The sequence below is a fragment of the Artemia franciscana genome, unplaced genomic scaffold, assembly GCF_032884065.1.
Source record: "Artemia franciscana unplaced genomic scaffold, ASM3288406v1 Scaffold_6525, whole genome shotgun sequence".
Classification (NCBI taxonomy): domain Eukaryota; kingdom Metazoa; phylum Arthropoda; class Branchiopoda; order Anostraca; family Artemiidae; genus Artemia; species Artemia franciscana.
In genome coordinates, this window is record NW_027066745.1 from 1 (window position 1) to 17,202 (window position 17,202).

General features: G+C 29.7%; 1 protein-coding gene across 1 annotated transcript; it reads left to right on the plus strand.

Annotated features, from left to right (window-relative positions):
* Positions 1-13,149: 13,149 nt before the first annotated feature.
* On the plus strand, positions 13,150-16,096 carry LOC136043481 (uncharacterized; the record flags this gene model as incomplete). Its single annotated transcript, XM_065728397.1, has 3 exons — positions 13,150-13,531; positions 14,072-14,185; positions 15,680-16,096. Coding segments are annotated over exons 1-3 (913 nt in total), but the record flags the coding sequence as incomplete, so codon positions are not given.
* Positions 16,097-17,202: the final 1,106 nt, after the last annotated feature.

The window sequence follows — 17,202 nt, forward strand, 5'->3', positions numbered from 1 at the left end:
AGTAGATAGACTAGCTAGAATCAAACTTTCACTGTTCTATCTACTATTGATATCTATTTATTGAATAGTGAAAAAGTCTTTTCTAAAATGACGTCTTGCATATGACTCATAGAAATAGTAGATAGACTAGCTAGAATCAAACTTTCACTGTTCTATCTACTATTGATATCTATTTATTGAATAGTGAAAAAGTCTTTTCTAAAATGACGTCTTGCATATGACTCATAGAAATAGTAGATAGACTAGCTAGAATCAAACTTTCACTGTTCTATCTACTATTGATATCTATTTATTGAATAGTGAAAAAGTCTTTTCTAAAATGACGTCTTGCATATGACTCATAGAAATAGTAGATAGACTAGCTAGAATCAAACTTTCACTGTTCTATCTACTATTGATATCTATTTATTGAATAGTGAAAAAGTCTTTTCTAAAATGACGTCTTGCATATGACTCATAGAAATAGTAGATAGACTAGCTAGAATCAAACTTTCACTGTTCTATCTACTATTGATATCTATTTATTGAATAGTGAAAAAGTCTTTTCTAAAATGACGTCTTGCATATGACTCATAGAAATAGTAGATAGACTAGCTAGAATCAAACTTTCACTGTTCTATCTACTATTGATATCTATTTATTGAATAGTGAAAAAGTCTTTTCTAAAATGACGTCTTGCATATGACTCATAGAAATAGTAGATAGACTAGCTAGAATCAAACTTTCACTGTTCTATCTACTATTGATATCTATTTATTGAATAGTGAAAAAGTCTTTTCTAAAATGACGTCTTGCATATGACTCATAGAAATAGTAGATAGACTAGCTAGAATCAAACTTTCACTGTTCTATCTACTATTGATATCTATTTATTGAATAGTGAAAAAGTCTTTTCTAAAATGACGTCTTGCATATGACTCATAGAAATAGTAGATAGACTAGCTAGAATCAAACTTTCACTGTTCTATCTACTATTGATATCTATTTATTGAATAGTGAAAAAGTCTTTTCTAAAATGACGTCTTGCATATGACTCATAGAAATAGTAGATAGACTAGCTAGAATCAAACTTTCACTGTTCTATCTACTATTGATATCTATTTATTGAATAGTGAAAAAGTCTTTTCTAAAATGACGTCTTGCATATGACTCATAGAAATAGTAGATAGACTAGCTAGAATCAAACTTTCACTGTTCTATCTACTATTGATATCTATTTATTGAATAGTGAAAAAGTCTTTTCTAAAATGACGTCTTGCATATGACTCATAGAAATAGTAGATAGACTAGCTAGAATCAAACTTTCACTGTTCTATCTACTATTGATATCTATTTATTGAATAGTGAAAAAGTCTTTTCTAAAATGACGTCTTGCATATGACTCATAGAAATAGTAGATAGACTAGCTAGAATCAAACTTTCACTGTTCTATCTACTATTGATATCTATTTATTGAATAGTGAAAAAGTCTTTTCTAAAATGACGTCTTGCATATGACTCATAGAAATAGTAGATAGACTAGCTAGAATCAAACTTTCACTGTTCTATCTACTATTGATATCTATTTATTGAATAGTGAAAAAGTCTTTTCTAAAATGACGTCTTGCATATGACTCATAGAAATAGTAGATAGACTAGCTAGAATCAAACTTTCACTGTTCTATCTACTATTGATATCTATTTATTGAATAGTGAAAAAGTCTTTTCTAAAATGACGTCTTGCATATGACTCATAGAAATAGTAGATAGACTAGCTAGAATCAAACTTTCACTGTTCTATCTACTATTGATATCTATTTATTGAATAGTGAAAAAGTCTTTTCTAAAATGACGTCTTGCATATGACTCATAGAAATAGTAGATAGACTAGCTAGAATCAAACTTTCACTGTTCTATCTACTATTGATATCTATTTATTGAATAGTGAAAAAGTCTTTTCTAAAATGACGTCTTGCATATGACTCATAGAAATAGTAGATAGACTAGCTAGAATCAAACTTTCACTGTTCTATCTACTATTGATATCTATTTATTGAATAGTGAAAAAGTCTTTTCTAAAATGACGTCTTGCATATGACTCATAGAAATAGTAGATAGACTAGCTAGAATCAAACTTTCACTGTTCTATCTACTATTGATATCTATTTATTGAATAGTGAAAAAGTCTTTTCTAAAATGACGTCTTGCATATGACTCATAGAAATAGTAGATAGACTAGCTAGAATCAAACTTTCACTGTTCTATCTACTATTGATATCTATTTATTGAATAGTGAAAAAGTCTTTTCTAAAATGACGTCTTGCATATGACTCATAGAAATAGTAGATAGACTAGCTAGAATCAAACTTTCACTGTTCTATCTACTATTGATATCTATTTATTGAACAGTGAAAAAGTCTTTTCTAAAATGACGTCTTGCATATGACTCATAGAAATAGTAGATAGACTAGCTAGAATCAAACTTTCACTGTTCTATCTACTATTGATATCTATTTATTGAATAGTGAAAAAGTCTTTTCTAAAATGACGTCTTGCATATGACTCATAGAAATAGTAGATAGACTAGCTAGAATCAAACTTTCACTGTTCTATCTACTATTGATATCTATTTATTGAATAGTGAAAAAGTCTTTTCTAAAATGACGTCTTGCATATGACTCATAGAAATAGTAGATAGACTAGCTAGAATCAAACTTTCACTGTTCTATCTACTATTGATATCTATTTATTGAATAGTGAAAAAGTCTTTTCTAAAATGACGTCTTGCATATGACTCATAGAAATAGTAGATAGACTAGCTAGAATCAAACTTTCACTGTTCTATCTACTATTGATATCTATTTATCGAATAGTGAAAAAGTCTTTTCTAAAATGACGTCTTGCATATGACTCATAGAAATAGTAGATAGACTAAGAATCAAACTTTCACTGTTCTATCTACTATTGATATCTATTTATTGAATAGTGAAAAAGTCTTTTCTAAAATGACGTCTTGCATATGACTCATAGAAATAGTAGATAGACTAGCTAGAATCAAACTTTCACTGTTCTATCTACTATTGATATCTATTTATTGAAAAGTGAAAAAGTCTTTTCTAAAATGACGTCTTGCATATGACTCATAGAAATAGTAGATAGACTAGCTAGAATCAAACTTTCACTGTTCTATCTACTATTGATATCTATTTATTGAATAGTGAAAAAGTCTTTTCTAAAATGACGTCTTGCATATGACTCATAGAAATAGTAGATAGACTAGCTAGAATCAAACTTTCACTGTTCTATCTACTATTGATATCTATTTATTGAATAGTGAAAAAGTCTTTTCTAAAATGACGTCTTGCATATGACTCATAGAAATAGTAGATAGACTAGCTAGAATCAAACTTTCACTGTTCTATCTACTATTGATATCTTTTTATTGAATAGTGAAAAAGTCTTTTCTAAAATGACGTCTTGCATATGACTCATAGAAATAGTAGATAGACTAGCTAGAATCAAACTTTCACTGTTCTATCTACTATTGATCTCTATTTATTGAATAGTGAAAAAGTCTTTTCTAAAATGACGTCTTGCATATGACTCATAGAAATAGTAGATAGACTAGCTAGAATCAAACTTTCACTGTTCTATCTACTATTGATATCTTTTTATTGAATAGTGAAAAAGTCTTTTCTAAAATGACGTCTTGCATATGACTCATAGAAATAGTAGATAGACTAGCTAGAATCAAACTTTCACTGTTCTATCTACTATTGATATCTATTTATTGAATAGTGAAAAAGTCTTTTCTAAAATGACGTCTTGCATATGACTCATAGAAATAGTAGATAGACTAGCTAGAATCAAACTTTCACTGTTCTATCTACTATTGATATCTATTTATTGAATAGTGAAAAAGTCTTTTCTAAAATGACGTCTTGCATATGACTCATAGAAATAGTAGATAGACTAGCTAGAATCAAACTTTCACTGTTCTATCTACTATTGATATCTATTTATTGAATAGTGAAAAAGTCTTTTCTAAAATGACGTCTTGCATATGACTCATAGAAATAGTAGATAGACTAGCTAGAATCAAACTTTCACTGTTCTATCTACTATTGATATCTATTTATTGAATAGTGAAAAAGTCTTTTCTAAAATGACGTCTTGGATATGACTCATAGAAATAGTAGATAGACTAGCTAGAATCAAACTTTCACTGTTCTATCTACTATTGATATCTATTTATTGAATAGTGAAAAAGTCTTTTCTAAAATGACGTCTTGCATATGACTCATAGAAATAGTAGATAGACTAGCTAGAATCAAACTTTCACTGTTCTATCTACTATTGATATCTATTTATTGAATAGTGAAAAAGTCTTTTCTAAAATGACGTCTTGCATATGACTCATAGAAATAGTAGATAGACTAGCTAGAATCAAACTTTCACTGTTCTATCTACTATTGATATCTATTTATTGAATAGTGAAAAAGTCTTTTCTAAAATGACGTCTTGCATATGACTCATAGAAATAGTAGATAGACTAGCTAGAATCAAACTTTCACTGTTCTATCTACTATTGATATCTATTTATTGAATAGTGAAAAAGTCTTTTCTAAAATGACGTCTTGCATATGACTCATAGAAATAGTAGATAGACTAGCTAGAATCAAACTTTCACTGTTCTATCTACTATTGATATCTATTTATTGAATAGTGAAAAAGTCTTTTCTAAAATGACGTCTTGCATATGACTCATAGAAATAGTAGATAGACTAGCTAGAATCAAACTTTCACTGTTCTATCTACTATTGATATCTATTTATTGAATAGTGAAAAAGTCTTTTCTAAAATGACGTCTTGCATATGACTCATAGAAATAGTAGATAGACTATCTAGAATCAAACTTTCACTGTTCTATCTACTATTGATATCTATTTATTGAATAGTGAAAAAGTCTTTTCTAAAATGACGTCTTGCATATGACTCATAGAAATAGTAGATAGACTAGCTAGAATCAAACTTTCACTGTTCTATCTACTATTGATATCTATTTATTGAATAGTGAAAAAGTCTTTTCTAAAATGACGTCTTGCATATGACTCATAGAAATAGTAGATAGACTAGCTAGAATCAAACTTTCACTGTTCTATCTACTATTGATATCTATTTATTGAATAGTGAAAAAGTCTTTTCTAAAATGACGTCTTGCATATGACTCATAGAAATAGTAGATAGACTATCTAGAATCAAACTTTCACTGTTCTATCTACTATTGATATCTATTTATTGAATAGTGAAAAAGTCTTTTCTAAAATGACGTCTTGCATATGACTCATAGAAATAGTAGATAGACTAGCTAGAATCAAACTTTCACTGTTCTATCTACTATTGATATCTATTTATTGAATAGTGAAAAAGTCTTTTCTAAAATGACGTCTTGCATATGACTCATAGAAATAGTAGATAGACTAGCTAGAATCAAACTTTCACTGTTCTATCTACTATTGATATCTATTTATTGAATAGTGAAAAAGTCTTTTCTAAAATGACGTCTTGCATATGACTCATAGAAATAGTAGATAGACTAGCTAGAATCAAACTTTCACTGTTCTATCTACTATTGATATCTATTTATTGAATAGTGAAAAAGTCTTTTCTAAAATGACGTCTTGCATATGACTCATAGAAATAGTAGATAGACTAGCTAGAATCAAACTTTCACTGTTCTATCTACTATTGATATCTATTTATTGAATAGTGAAAAAGTCTTTTCTAAAATGACGTCTTGCATATGACTCATAGAAATAGTAGATAGACTAGCTAGAATCAAACTTTCAATGTTCTATCTACTATTGATATCTATTTATTGAATAGTGAAAAAGTCTTTTCTAAAATGACGTCTTGCATATGACTCATAGAAATAGTAGATAGACTAGCTAGAATCAAACTTTCACTGTTCTATCTACTATTGATATCTATTTATTGAATAGTGAAAAAGTCTTTTCTAAAATGACGTCTTGCATATGACTCATAGAAATAGTAGATAGACTAGCTAGAATCAAACTTTCACTGTTCTATCTACTATTGATATCTATTTATTGAATAGTGAAAAAGTCTTTTCTAAAATGACGTCTTGCATATGACTCATAGAAATAGTAGATAGACTAGCTAGAATCAAACTTTCACTGTTCTATCTACTATTGATATCTATTTATTGAATAGCGAAAAAGTCTTTTCTAAAATGACGTCTTGCATATGACTCATAGAAATAGTAGATAGACTAGCTAGAATCAAACTTTCACTGTTCTATCTACTATTGATATCTATTTATTGAATAGTGAAAAAGTCTTTTCTAAAATGACGTCTTGCATATGACTCATAGAAATAGTAGATAGACTAGCTAGAATCAAACTTTCACTGTTCTATCTACTATTGATATCTATTTATTGAATAGTGAAAAAGTCTTTTCTAAAATGACGTCTTGCATATGACTCATAGAAATAGTAGATAGACTAGCTAGAATCAAACTTTCACTGTTCTATCTACTATTGATATCTATTTATTGAATAGTGAAAAAGTCTTTTCTAAAATGACGTCTTGCATATGACTCATAGAAATAGTAGATAGACTAGCTAGAATCAAACTTTCACTGTTCTATCTACTATTGATATCTATTTATTGAATAGTGAAAAAGTCTTTTCTAAAATGACGTCTTGTATATGACTCATAGAAATAGTAGATAGACTAGCTAGAATCAAACTTTCACTGTTCTATCTACTATTGATATCTATTTATTGAATAGTGAAAAAGTCTTTTCTAAAATGACGTCTTGCATATGACTCATAGAAATAGTAGATAGACTAGCTAGAATCAAACTTTCACTGTTCTATCTACTATTGATATCTATTTATTGAATAGTGAAAAAGTCTTTTCTAAAATGACGTCTTGCATATGACTCATAGAAATAGTAGATAGACTAGCTAGAATCAAACTTTCACTGTTCTATCTACTATTGATATCTATTTATTGAATAGTGAAAAAGTCTTTTCTAAAATGACGTCTTGCATATGACTCATAGAAATAGTAGATAGACTAGCTAGAATCAAACTTTCACTGTTCTATCTACTATTGATATCTATTTATTGAATAGTGAAAAAGTCTTTTCTAAAATGACGTCTTGCATATGACTCATAGAAATAGTAGATAGACTAGCTAGAATCAAACTTTCACTGTTCTATCTACTATTGATATCTATTTATTGAATAGTGAAAAAGTCTTTTTAAAATGACGTCTTGCATATGACTCATAGAAATAGTAGATAGACTAGCTAGAATCAAACTTTCACTGTTCTATCTACTATTGATATCTATTTATTGAATAGTGAAAAAGTCTTTTCTAAAATGACGTCTTGCATATGACTCATAGAAATAGTAGATAGACTAGCTAGAATTAAACTTTCACTGTTCTATCTACTATTGATATCTATTTATTGAATAGTGAAAAAGTCTTTTCTAAAATGACGTCTTGCATATGACTCATAGAAATAGTAGATAGACTAGCTAGAATCAAACTTTCACTGTTCTATCTACTATTGATATCTATTTATTGAATAGTGAAAAAGTCTTTTCTAAAATGACGTCTTGCATATGACTCATAGAAATAGTAGATAGACTAGCTAGAATCAAACTTTCACTGTTCTATCTACTATTGATATCTATTTATTGAATAGTGAAAAAGTCTTTTCTAAAATGACGTCTTGCATATGACTCATAGAAATAGTAGATAGACTAGCTAGAATCAAACTTTCACTGTTCTATCTACTATTGATATCTATTTATTGAATAGTGAAAAAGTCTTTTCTAAAATGACGTCTTGCATATGACTCATAGAAATAGTAGATAGACTAGCTAGAATCAAACTTTCACTGTTCTATCTACTATTGATATCTATTTATTGAATAGTGAAAAAGTCTTTTCTAAAATGACGTCTTGCATATGACTCATAGAAATAGTAGATAGACTAGCTAGAATCAAACTTTCACTGTTCTATCTACTATTGATATCTATTTATTGAATAGTGAAAAAGTCTTTTCTAAAATGACGTCTTGCATAAGACTCATAGAAATAGTAGATAGACTAGCTAGAATCAAACTTTCACTGTTCTATCTACTATTGATATCTATTTATTGAATAGTGAAAAAGTCTTTTCTAAAATGACGTCTTGCATATGACTCATAGAAATAGTAGATAGACTAGCTAGAATCAAACTTTCACTGTTCTATCTACTATTGATATCTATTTATTGAATAGTGAAAAAGTCTTTTCTAAAATGACGTCTTGTATATGACTCATAGAAATAGTAGATAGACTAGCTAGAATCAAACTTTCACTGTTCTATCTACTATTGATATCTATTTATTGAATAGTGAAAAAGTCTTTTCTAAAATGACGTCTTGCATATGACTCATAGAAATAGTAGATAGACTAGCTAGAATCAAACTTTCACTGTTCTATCTACTATTGATATCTATTTATTGAATAGTGAAAAAGTCTTTTCTAAAATGACGTCTTGCATATGACTCATAGAAATAGTAGATAGACTAGCTAGAATCAAACTTTCACTGTTCTATCTACTATTGATATCTATTTATTGAATAGTGAAAAAGTCTTTTCTAAAATGACGTCTTGCATATGACTCATAGAAATAGTAGATAGACTAGCTAGAATCAAACTTTCACTGTTCTATCTACTATTGATATCTATTTATTGAATAGTGAAAAAGTCTTTTCTAAAATGACGTCTTGCATATGACTCATAGAAATAGTAGATAGACTAGCTAGAATCAAACTTTCACTGTTCTATCTACTATTGATATCTATTTATTGAATAGTGAAAAAGTCTTTTCTAAAATGACGTCTTGCATATGACTCATAGAAATAGTAGATAGACTAGCTAGAATCAAACTTTCACTGTTCTATCTACTATTGATATCTATTTATTGAATAGTGAAAAAGTCTTTTCTAAAATGACGTCTTGCATATGACTCATAGAAATAGTAGACAGACTAGCTAGAATCAAACTTTCACTGTTCTATCTACTATTGATATCTATTTATTGAATAGTGAAAAAGTCTTTTCTAAAATGACGTCTTGCATATGACTCATAGAAATAGTAGATAGACTAGCTAGAATCAAACTTTCACTGTTCTATCTACTATTGATATCTATTTATTGAATAGTGAAAAAGTCTTTTCTAAAATGACGTCTTGCATATGACTCATAGAAATAGTAGATTGACTAGCTAGAATCAAACTTTCACTGTTCTATCTACTATTGATATCTATTTATTGAATAGTGAAAAAGTCTTTTCTAAAATGACGTCTTGCATATGACTCATAGAAATAGTAGATAGACTAGCTAGAATCAAACTTTCACTGTTCTATCTACTATTGATATCTATTTATTGAATAGTGAAAAAGTCTTTTCTAAAATGACGTCTTGCATATGACTCATAGAAATAGTAGATAGACTAGCTAGAATCAAACTTTCACTGTTCTATCTACTATTGATATCTATTTATTGAATAGTGAAAAAGTCTTTTCTAAAATGACGTCTTGCATATGACTCATAGAAATAGTAGATAGACTAGCTAGAATCAAACTTTCACTGTTCTATCTACTATTGATATCTTTTTATTGAATAGTGAAAAAGTCTTTTCTAAAATGACGTCTTGCATATGACTCATAGAAATAGTAGATAGACTAGCTAGAATCAAACTTTCACTGTTCTATCTACTATTGATATCTATTTATTGAATAGTGAAAAAGTCTTTTCTAAAATGACGTCTTGCATATGACTCATAGAAATAGTAGATAGACTAGCTAGAATCAAACTTTCACTGTTCTATCTACTATTGATATCTATTTATTGAATAGTGAAAAAGTCTTTTCTAAAATGACGTCTTGCATATGACTCATAGAAATAGTAGATAGACTAGCTAGAATCAAACTTTCACTGTTCTATCTACTATTGATATCTATTTATTGAATAGTGAAAAAGTCTTTTCTAAAATGACGTCTTGCATATGACTCATAGAAATAGTAGATAGACTAGCTAGAATCAAACTTTCACTGTTCTATCTACTATTGATATCTATTTATTGAATAGTGAAAAAGTCTTTTCTAAAATGACGTCTTGCATATGACTCATAGAAATAGTAGATAGACTAGCTAGAATCAAACTTTCACTGTTCTATCTACTATTGATATCTATTTATTGAATAGTGAAAAAGTCTTTTCTAAAATGACGTCTTGCATATGACTCATAGAAATAGTAGATAGACTAGCTAGAATCAAACTTTCACTGTTCTATCTACTATTGATATCTATTTATTGAACAGTGAAAAAGTCTTTTCTAAAATGACGTCTTGCATATGACTCATAGAAATAGTAGATAGACTAGCTAGAATCAAACTTTCACTGTTCTATCTACTATTGATATCTATTTATTGAATAGTGAAAAAGTCTTTTCTAAAATGACGTCTTGCATATGACTCATAGAAATAGTAGATAGACTAGCTAGAATCAAACTTTCACTGTTCTATCTACTATTGATATCTATTTATTGAATAGTGAAAAAGTCTTTTCTAAAATGACGTCTTGCATATGACTCATAGAAATAGTAGATAGACTAGCTAGAATCAAACTTTCACTGTTCTATCTACTATTGATATCTATTTATTGAATAGTGAAAAAGTCTTTTCTAAAATGACGTCTTGCATATGACTCATAGAAATAGTAGATAGACTAGCTAGAATCAAACTTTCACTGTTCTATCTACTATTGATATCTATTTATCGAATAGTGAAAAAGTCTTTTCTAAAATGACGTCTTGCATATGACTCATAGAAATAGTAGATAGACTAAGAATCAAACTTTCACTGTTCTATCTACTATTGATATCTATTTATTGAATAGTGAAAAAGTCTTTTCTAAAATGACGTCTTGCATATGACTCATAGAAATAGTAGATAGACTAGCTAGAATCAAACTTTCACTGTTCTATCTACTATTGATATCTATTTATTGAAAAGTGAAAAAGTCTTTTCTAAAATGACGTCTTGCATATGACTCATAGAAATAGTAGATAGACTAGCTAGAATCAAACTTTCACTGTTCTATCTACTATTGATATCTATTTATTGAATAGTGAAAAAGTCTTTTCTAAAATGACGTCTTGCATATGACTCATAGAAATAGTAGATAGACTAGCTAGAATCAAACTTTCACTGTTCTATCTACTATTGATATCTATTTATTGAATAGTGAAAAAGTCTTTTCTAAAATGACGTCTTGCATATGACTCATAGAAATAGTAGATAGACTAGCTAGAATCAAACTTTCACTGTTCTATCTACTATTGATATCTTTTTATTGAATAGTGAAAAAGTCTTTTCTAAAATGACGTCTTGCATATGACTCATAGAAATAGTAGATAGACTAGCTAGAATCAAACTTTCACTGTTCTATCTACTATTGATCTCTATTTATTGAATAGTGAAAAAGTCTTTTCTAAAATGACGTCTTGCATATGACTCATAGAAATAGTAGATAGACTAGCTAGAATCAAACTTTCACTGTTCTATCTACTATTGATATCTTTTTATTGAATAGTGAAAAAGTCTTTTCTAAAATGACGTCTTGCATATGACTCATAGAAATAGTAGATAGACTAGCTAGAATCAAACTTTCACTGTTCTATCTACTATTGATATCTATTTATTGAATAGTGAAAAAGTCTTTTCTAAAATGACGTCTTGCATATGACTCATAGAAATAGTAGATAGACTAGCTAGAATCAAACTTTCACTGTTCTATCTACTATTGATATCTATTTATTGAATAGTGAAAAAGTCTTTTCTAAAATGACGTCTTGCATATGACTCATAGAAATAGTAGATAGACTAGCTAGAATCAAACTTTCACTGTTCTATCTACTATTGATATCTATTTATTGAATAGTGAAAAAGTCTTTTCTAAAATGACGTCTTGCATATGACTCATAGAAATAGTAGATAGACTAGCTAGAATCAAACTTTCACTGTTCTATCTACTATTGATATCTATTTATTGAATAGTGAAAAAGTCTTTTCTAAAATGACGTCTTGCATATGACTCATAGAAATAGTAGATAGACTAGCTAGAATCAAACTTTCACTGTTCTATCTACTATTGATATCTATTTATTGAATAGTGAAAAAGTCTTTTCTAAAATGACGTCTTGCATATGACTCATAGAAATAGTAGATAGACTAGCTAGAATCAAACTTTCACTGTTCTATCTACTATTGATATCTATTTATTGAATAGTGAAAAAGTCTTTTCTAAAATGACGTCTTGCATATGACTCATAGAAATAGTAGATAGACTAGCTAGAATCAAACTTTCACTGTTCTATCTACTATTGATATCTATTTATTGAATAGTGAAAAAGTCTTTTCTAAAATGACGTCTTGCATATGACTCATAGAAATAGTAGATAGACTAGCTAGAATCAAACTTTCAATGTTCTATCTACTATTGATATCTATTTATTGAATAGTGAAAAAGTCTTTTCTAAAATGACGTCTTGCATATGACTCATAGAAATAGTAGATAGACTAGCTAGAATCAAACTTTCACTGTTCTATCTACTATTGATATCTATTTATTGAATAGTGAAAAAGTCTTTTCTAAAATGACGTCTTGCATATGACTCATAGAAATAGTAGATAGACTAGCTAGAATCAAACTTTCACTGTTCTATCTACTATTGATATCTATTTATTGAATAGTGAAAAAGTCTTTTCTAAAATGACGTCTTGCATATGACTCATAGAAATAGTAGATAGACTATCTAGAATCAAACTTTCACTGTTCTATCTACTATTGATATCTATTTATTGAATAGTGAAAAAGTCTTTTCTAAAATGACGTCTTGCATATGACTCATAGAAATAGTAGATAGACTAGCTAGAATCAAACTTTCACTGTTCTATCTACTATTGATATCTATTTATTGAATAGTGAAAAATATCTGACGTATATGATTCTTTGATGGTGGAATACTCGCCAAAATTTGATTTTATCGAAAAGCAACTAAAATCACTAAAAAACAGCTTCATGATACTCGAAGAGAGAGTGAAAAAGATCGAAAGTAGACTTGACGATATTGAGCAGGAAAATAGGCTGGATTCACTTATTTTCAGTGGTGTCAAACAAGCTCCGGGTGCTGATGTAAAATCGTGTATTAATAATATTATCTCGGACAAGATGGGCGTACAAGTTTATGTTTCGGAACTAACTAAAGTGTATAGATTTACCCTTCCAGAGAATCCTACGCGGCCTGATATGATTGCACCGGTACTCGCCCAGTTTTCGTCTAAGGATGTGGCTAGAAAGGTATTTGCTGCTAAGAGCAAACTGGCCAAATCTGGTATATTTGTGTCTGAAAGTTTAACTAAGAAGCGACGAGAAATTCTGCAACTGGCTCGTGATAGGTTAGGTAACCACAACGTATGGTCCGATCACGGCCGTATTTTCGCTCGATCTGGAAATGACGCTCGGACACGCCGACTGTGGAGTTGTGACGACATATAATCTGAGTTTTTTTTTTTTTTTTTTTTTTTTTTTTTTTTTTTTTTCGTTTTAGTAGTTATAAATGTGTACTTTAGTATTTGCATTCTTTCGTAGTAATAGTTCTTTAATAGGAAGTAGGATAAATTATTTATGAATGTTTTCACGATTACTTCAGTTAGAAAAAAATCGCTTTTCGTTGGATAATATTTTGTCGAGTGATGTTGGTAGCCGTCGGAATTTTCGGATAAACAGCCTGCAAGGCTTAGTAAATATGTTGCAGTAGATGATGTGAGTGCACCCGTTATGCTGTCCGGATTCCAGATTCTCCACTGGAATTGTCATTTAACTACTTCACATGAAGATGTAGTTGATATAATTAATAAACTTGACAGTGAGGTGCAAGTGATAGGTATTTGTGAATCATTTATTAGTGAACAATGTCCTGCTTCGTTATTTATATTTCCAGGTTACACACTTATTTCCAAGAACCGGTCATTGATGGGAAGGGGAGGTTTAGCATTCATAATCAAGGATGATATAAAATTTAAAGTAAGGGAAGATTTATCTTTATGGATTGAAGGTAAGATTGAAACTTTTGCTATTGAAATAGTGACAAGTAATAATAATCCACTTCTTATTTCATCGGTGTATAGACCCCCTGGTGCTAGTCCGGATTTTTTCCTAGAGGAAATTGAAATTTTAATATCTGAAATAAATCGAAATTTTGATAAAATTGTAATCATAGGTGATTTTAATTTTGATTTATTAGATCTTCAAGCCAAAAATTTGGATTTCCTTAATGTCATGCTTTCATTTGGTCTTTTCCCATTAAATTCTATCCCATCCCGATTAACAGACCATTCTGCAACTTTGATTGATAATGTTTTCGTCACTGAAGTTATGGTGGAAGATAGCATGTGTGATGTATTAATCCATTCTGGTTCGGACCACTTACCGCTTCTTTGTTTGTTGCAGAAGTTATCACATTGTAAAATTAAAAGAAAAAATAAGATTCTTCGGCGTGACATGAAAGAAGTTAATCTGGCTAAATTTAAAAATGAAGTTAGTTCGTTGGATTGGGAGGTGGTTTACAATGAAAAGGATGATGCTTCAAAAGCTTTTAACAATTTTTCAGATATTCTTTACCCTGTGTTTGAGAAAAATTGCCCATTGAATAAAATTAATTGCAAGAAAGCTAAACCGAGAAAGCCGTGGATAAATGATGAAATTTTGAGTTTAATAAGACAAAGAAATAAGTTGTATTGTCAATATCTTGATAATCCATCTGAAATGATTTTAAATGAGTTTAAAGAGTTGAGAAATTATGTAAATAATTCAAAAAGAAATGCAAAGAATGAGTATTATTTAAACCGTTTGAAGATTAAGGAAGGTAATATAAAAGATACTTGGGGAATTGTCCGTGAAGTGATAGGATGTGAAAAAAAAGATATGTGTATAACCAATTTAAAAACTAGTAATAGAATTATTCATGATAAATTGGAAATAGCAAATTACATGGGTGATTATTTTTCGAAAATTGGTAGTGTTATACAGAATGAAGTGTCTAGAGGTGGTTGTGCCGTCAACATTAACGTAAATCCTTCAAGCATGCAGAATGGGTTTGAATTTGTACCATGTAATGTAGAAGAAGTTGAAAAAATTGTTTGTAGCCTTAAATCAAATTCTTCTGGTGTAGATGGATTGAACCTAAAGGCTTTTAATTATGTGTCGGTGTATCTTTTACCGGTACTGGTTCATTTAATTAATCTCTCAATGGTTAAAGGGCATTTCCCGTCGGAACTGAAACGATCTAAAATCATACCTTTACATAAAGGTGGGGACCCCTCAGAACCCTGTAATTGGCGACCAATTTCCATTTTACCTTTATTTAGTAAAATTTATGAAAAAGTTATTTATAAACGATTGTATGATTTTTTGGATTCGAAGAAAATTTTGTATGATGGACAGTTTGGTTTCAGAAGTAAACATTCCACTAGTCATGCAGTACACCATCTTTTAAGTTTTGTTGATAATGCATTTGAAAATAATATGATTCCTTTAACTGTTTTTGTAGATTTCCGTAAGGCTTTTGACACTGTGGATTTTAATACTCTTCTTAGTAGACTAAGTGGGCTTGGGTTAGGTAGTACTTGTGTAAAGTGGTTTTCATCGTATTTGCATGGCCGGACTATCAAAGTTGCTTTATCAGATATATCAAGCAGAGAGTTCGGTGTTAAGTGTGGAGTGCCTCAAGGTTCCGTGCTGGGACCTCTACTTTATCTTATTTATGTTAATTCGTTGGCTTCACATGTTGGAGTTGAAGCGCTGACCTCTTTCGCGGACGACACTGCGATAACAGTAACTGGTAGTTGTTTGGTGCAGGTTGCACATAAGGCTAATTTGGCACTTGAACGTTTGCGCAGTTTTACAGTAGGTAGTTCCCTAGCAGTTAATGCATCTAAAACAAATTACATTATATTTAGTAGAACAGGTAGGTTACTTAATGATAATAATAACATTTTTTTTGGACATTTACCCATTAAACAAGTTTTTGAAATTAGGTATTTGGGGTTTTATTTAGATAATAATATTAGTTGGAAAAAGCATTGCAGTGTTATTGGTGCTAAAATGGCTAGGGGTCTAGGAATTTTGAGACGTGTAAAAAAAACTTTTCCGTTCAAGATTTTAAAAATCATTTATTTTTCCCTTGTTCATCCTTATATAGATTATGGTTGTGTTCATTGGGCTAGTAATTTCTTCTCTAATTATAAAAGGATCCAGATTTTGCAAAATAAAAGCATTCGATTGATTGCGGACATAAAAGAGCAGGTTGAATCCAAAACTACTGCTAGCTTTTCCCGGTGTAATGTTTTAAATGTTGGTCAGATTCGTGACTACCAGGCATCAATTTTTGTGTTCCAGAGCATGAAACATATATGCCCTGAGTATTTTCATGATTATTTTTCCATGAATCAGGAGTACCATAATTATGATACAAGAAATTCACAACTTTTAAGCCATGAACAAAGAAAAACGGTTCGATCATCATATGTGGTTCGGAATCTGGGGCCTTCTGTTTGGAATAGTTTGCCGGCTGGCATCAGGGAGTCTGTCACTTTATATGGGTTTAAAAATAAATTGAAAATGTTTTATTTAAGTAATAGGTTTTGAAGGGCAGAAGGTTTTTGATGTCTTTTTTTTGTAGTTTATTGATGTGGGGTGGGGACTGAATACCGGTAAATGATATTTAATATGATTATTTTGTTGTATTTTGTTCATGTGTATGTGTTGTTATTTTTTATATATAAGATAGGCTAGGTGGTTAATCATGAGATGTTATGTTTAGATATTTATTTATAAGATGTAAATCATAATATGAAATTGCAGCACAAGTCCTTAGGACTTTCTTTTTGCTGCAACAATTTATTAGTGTTGTCATTTTTTTATTTATGTTTGTATTGTGGATAAAATAAAACTTACCTACCTACCTACCTATTTATTGAATAGTGAAAAAGTCTTTTCTAAAATGACGTCTTGCATATGACTCATAGAAATAGTAGATAGACTAGCTAGAATCAAACTTTCACTGTTCTATCT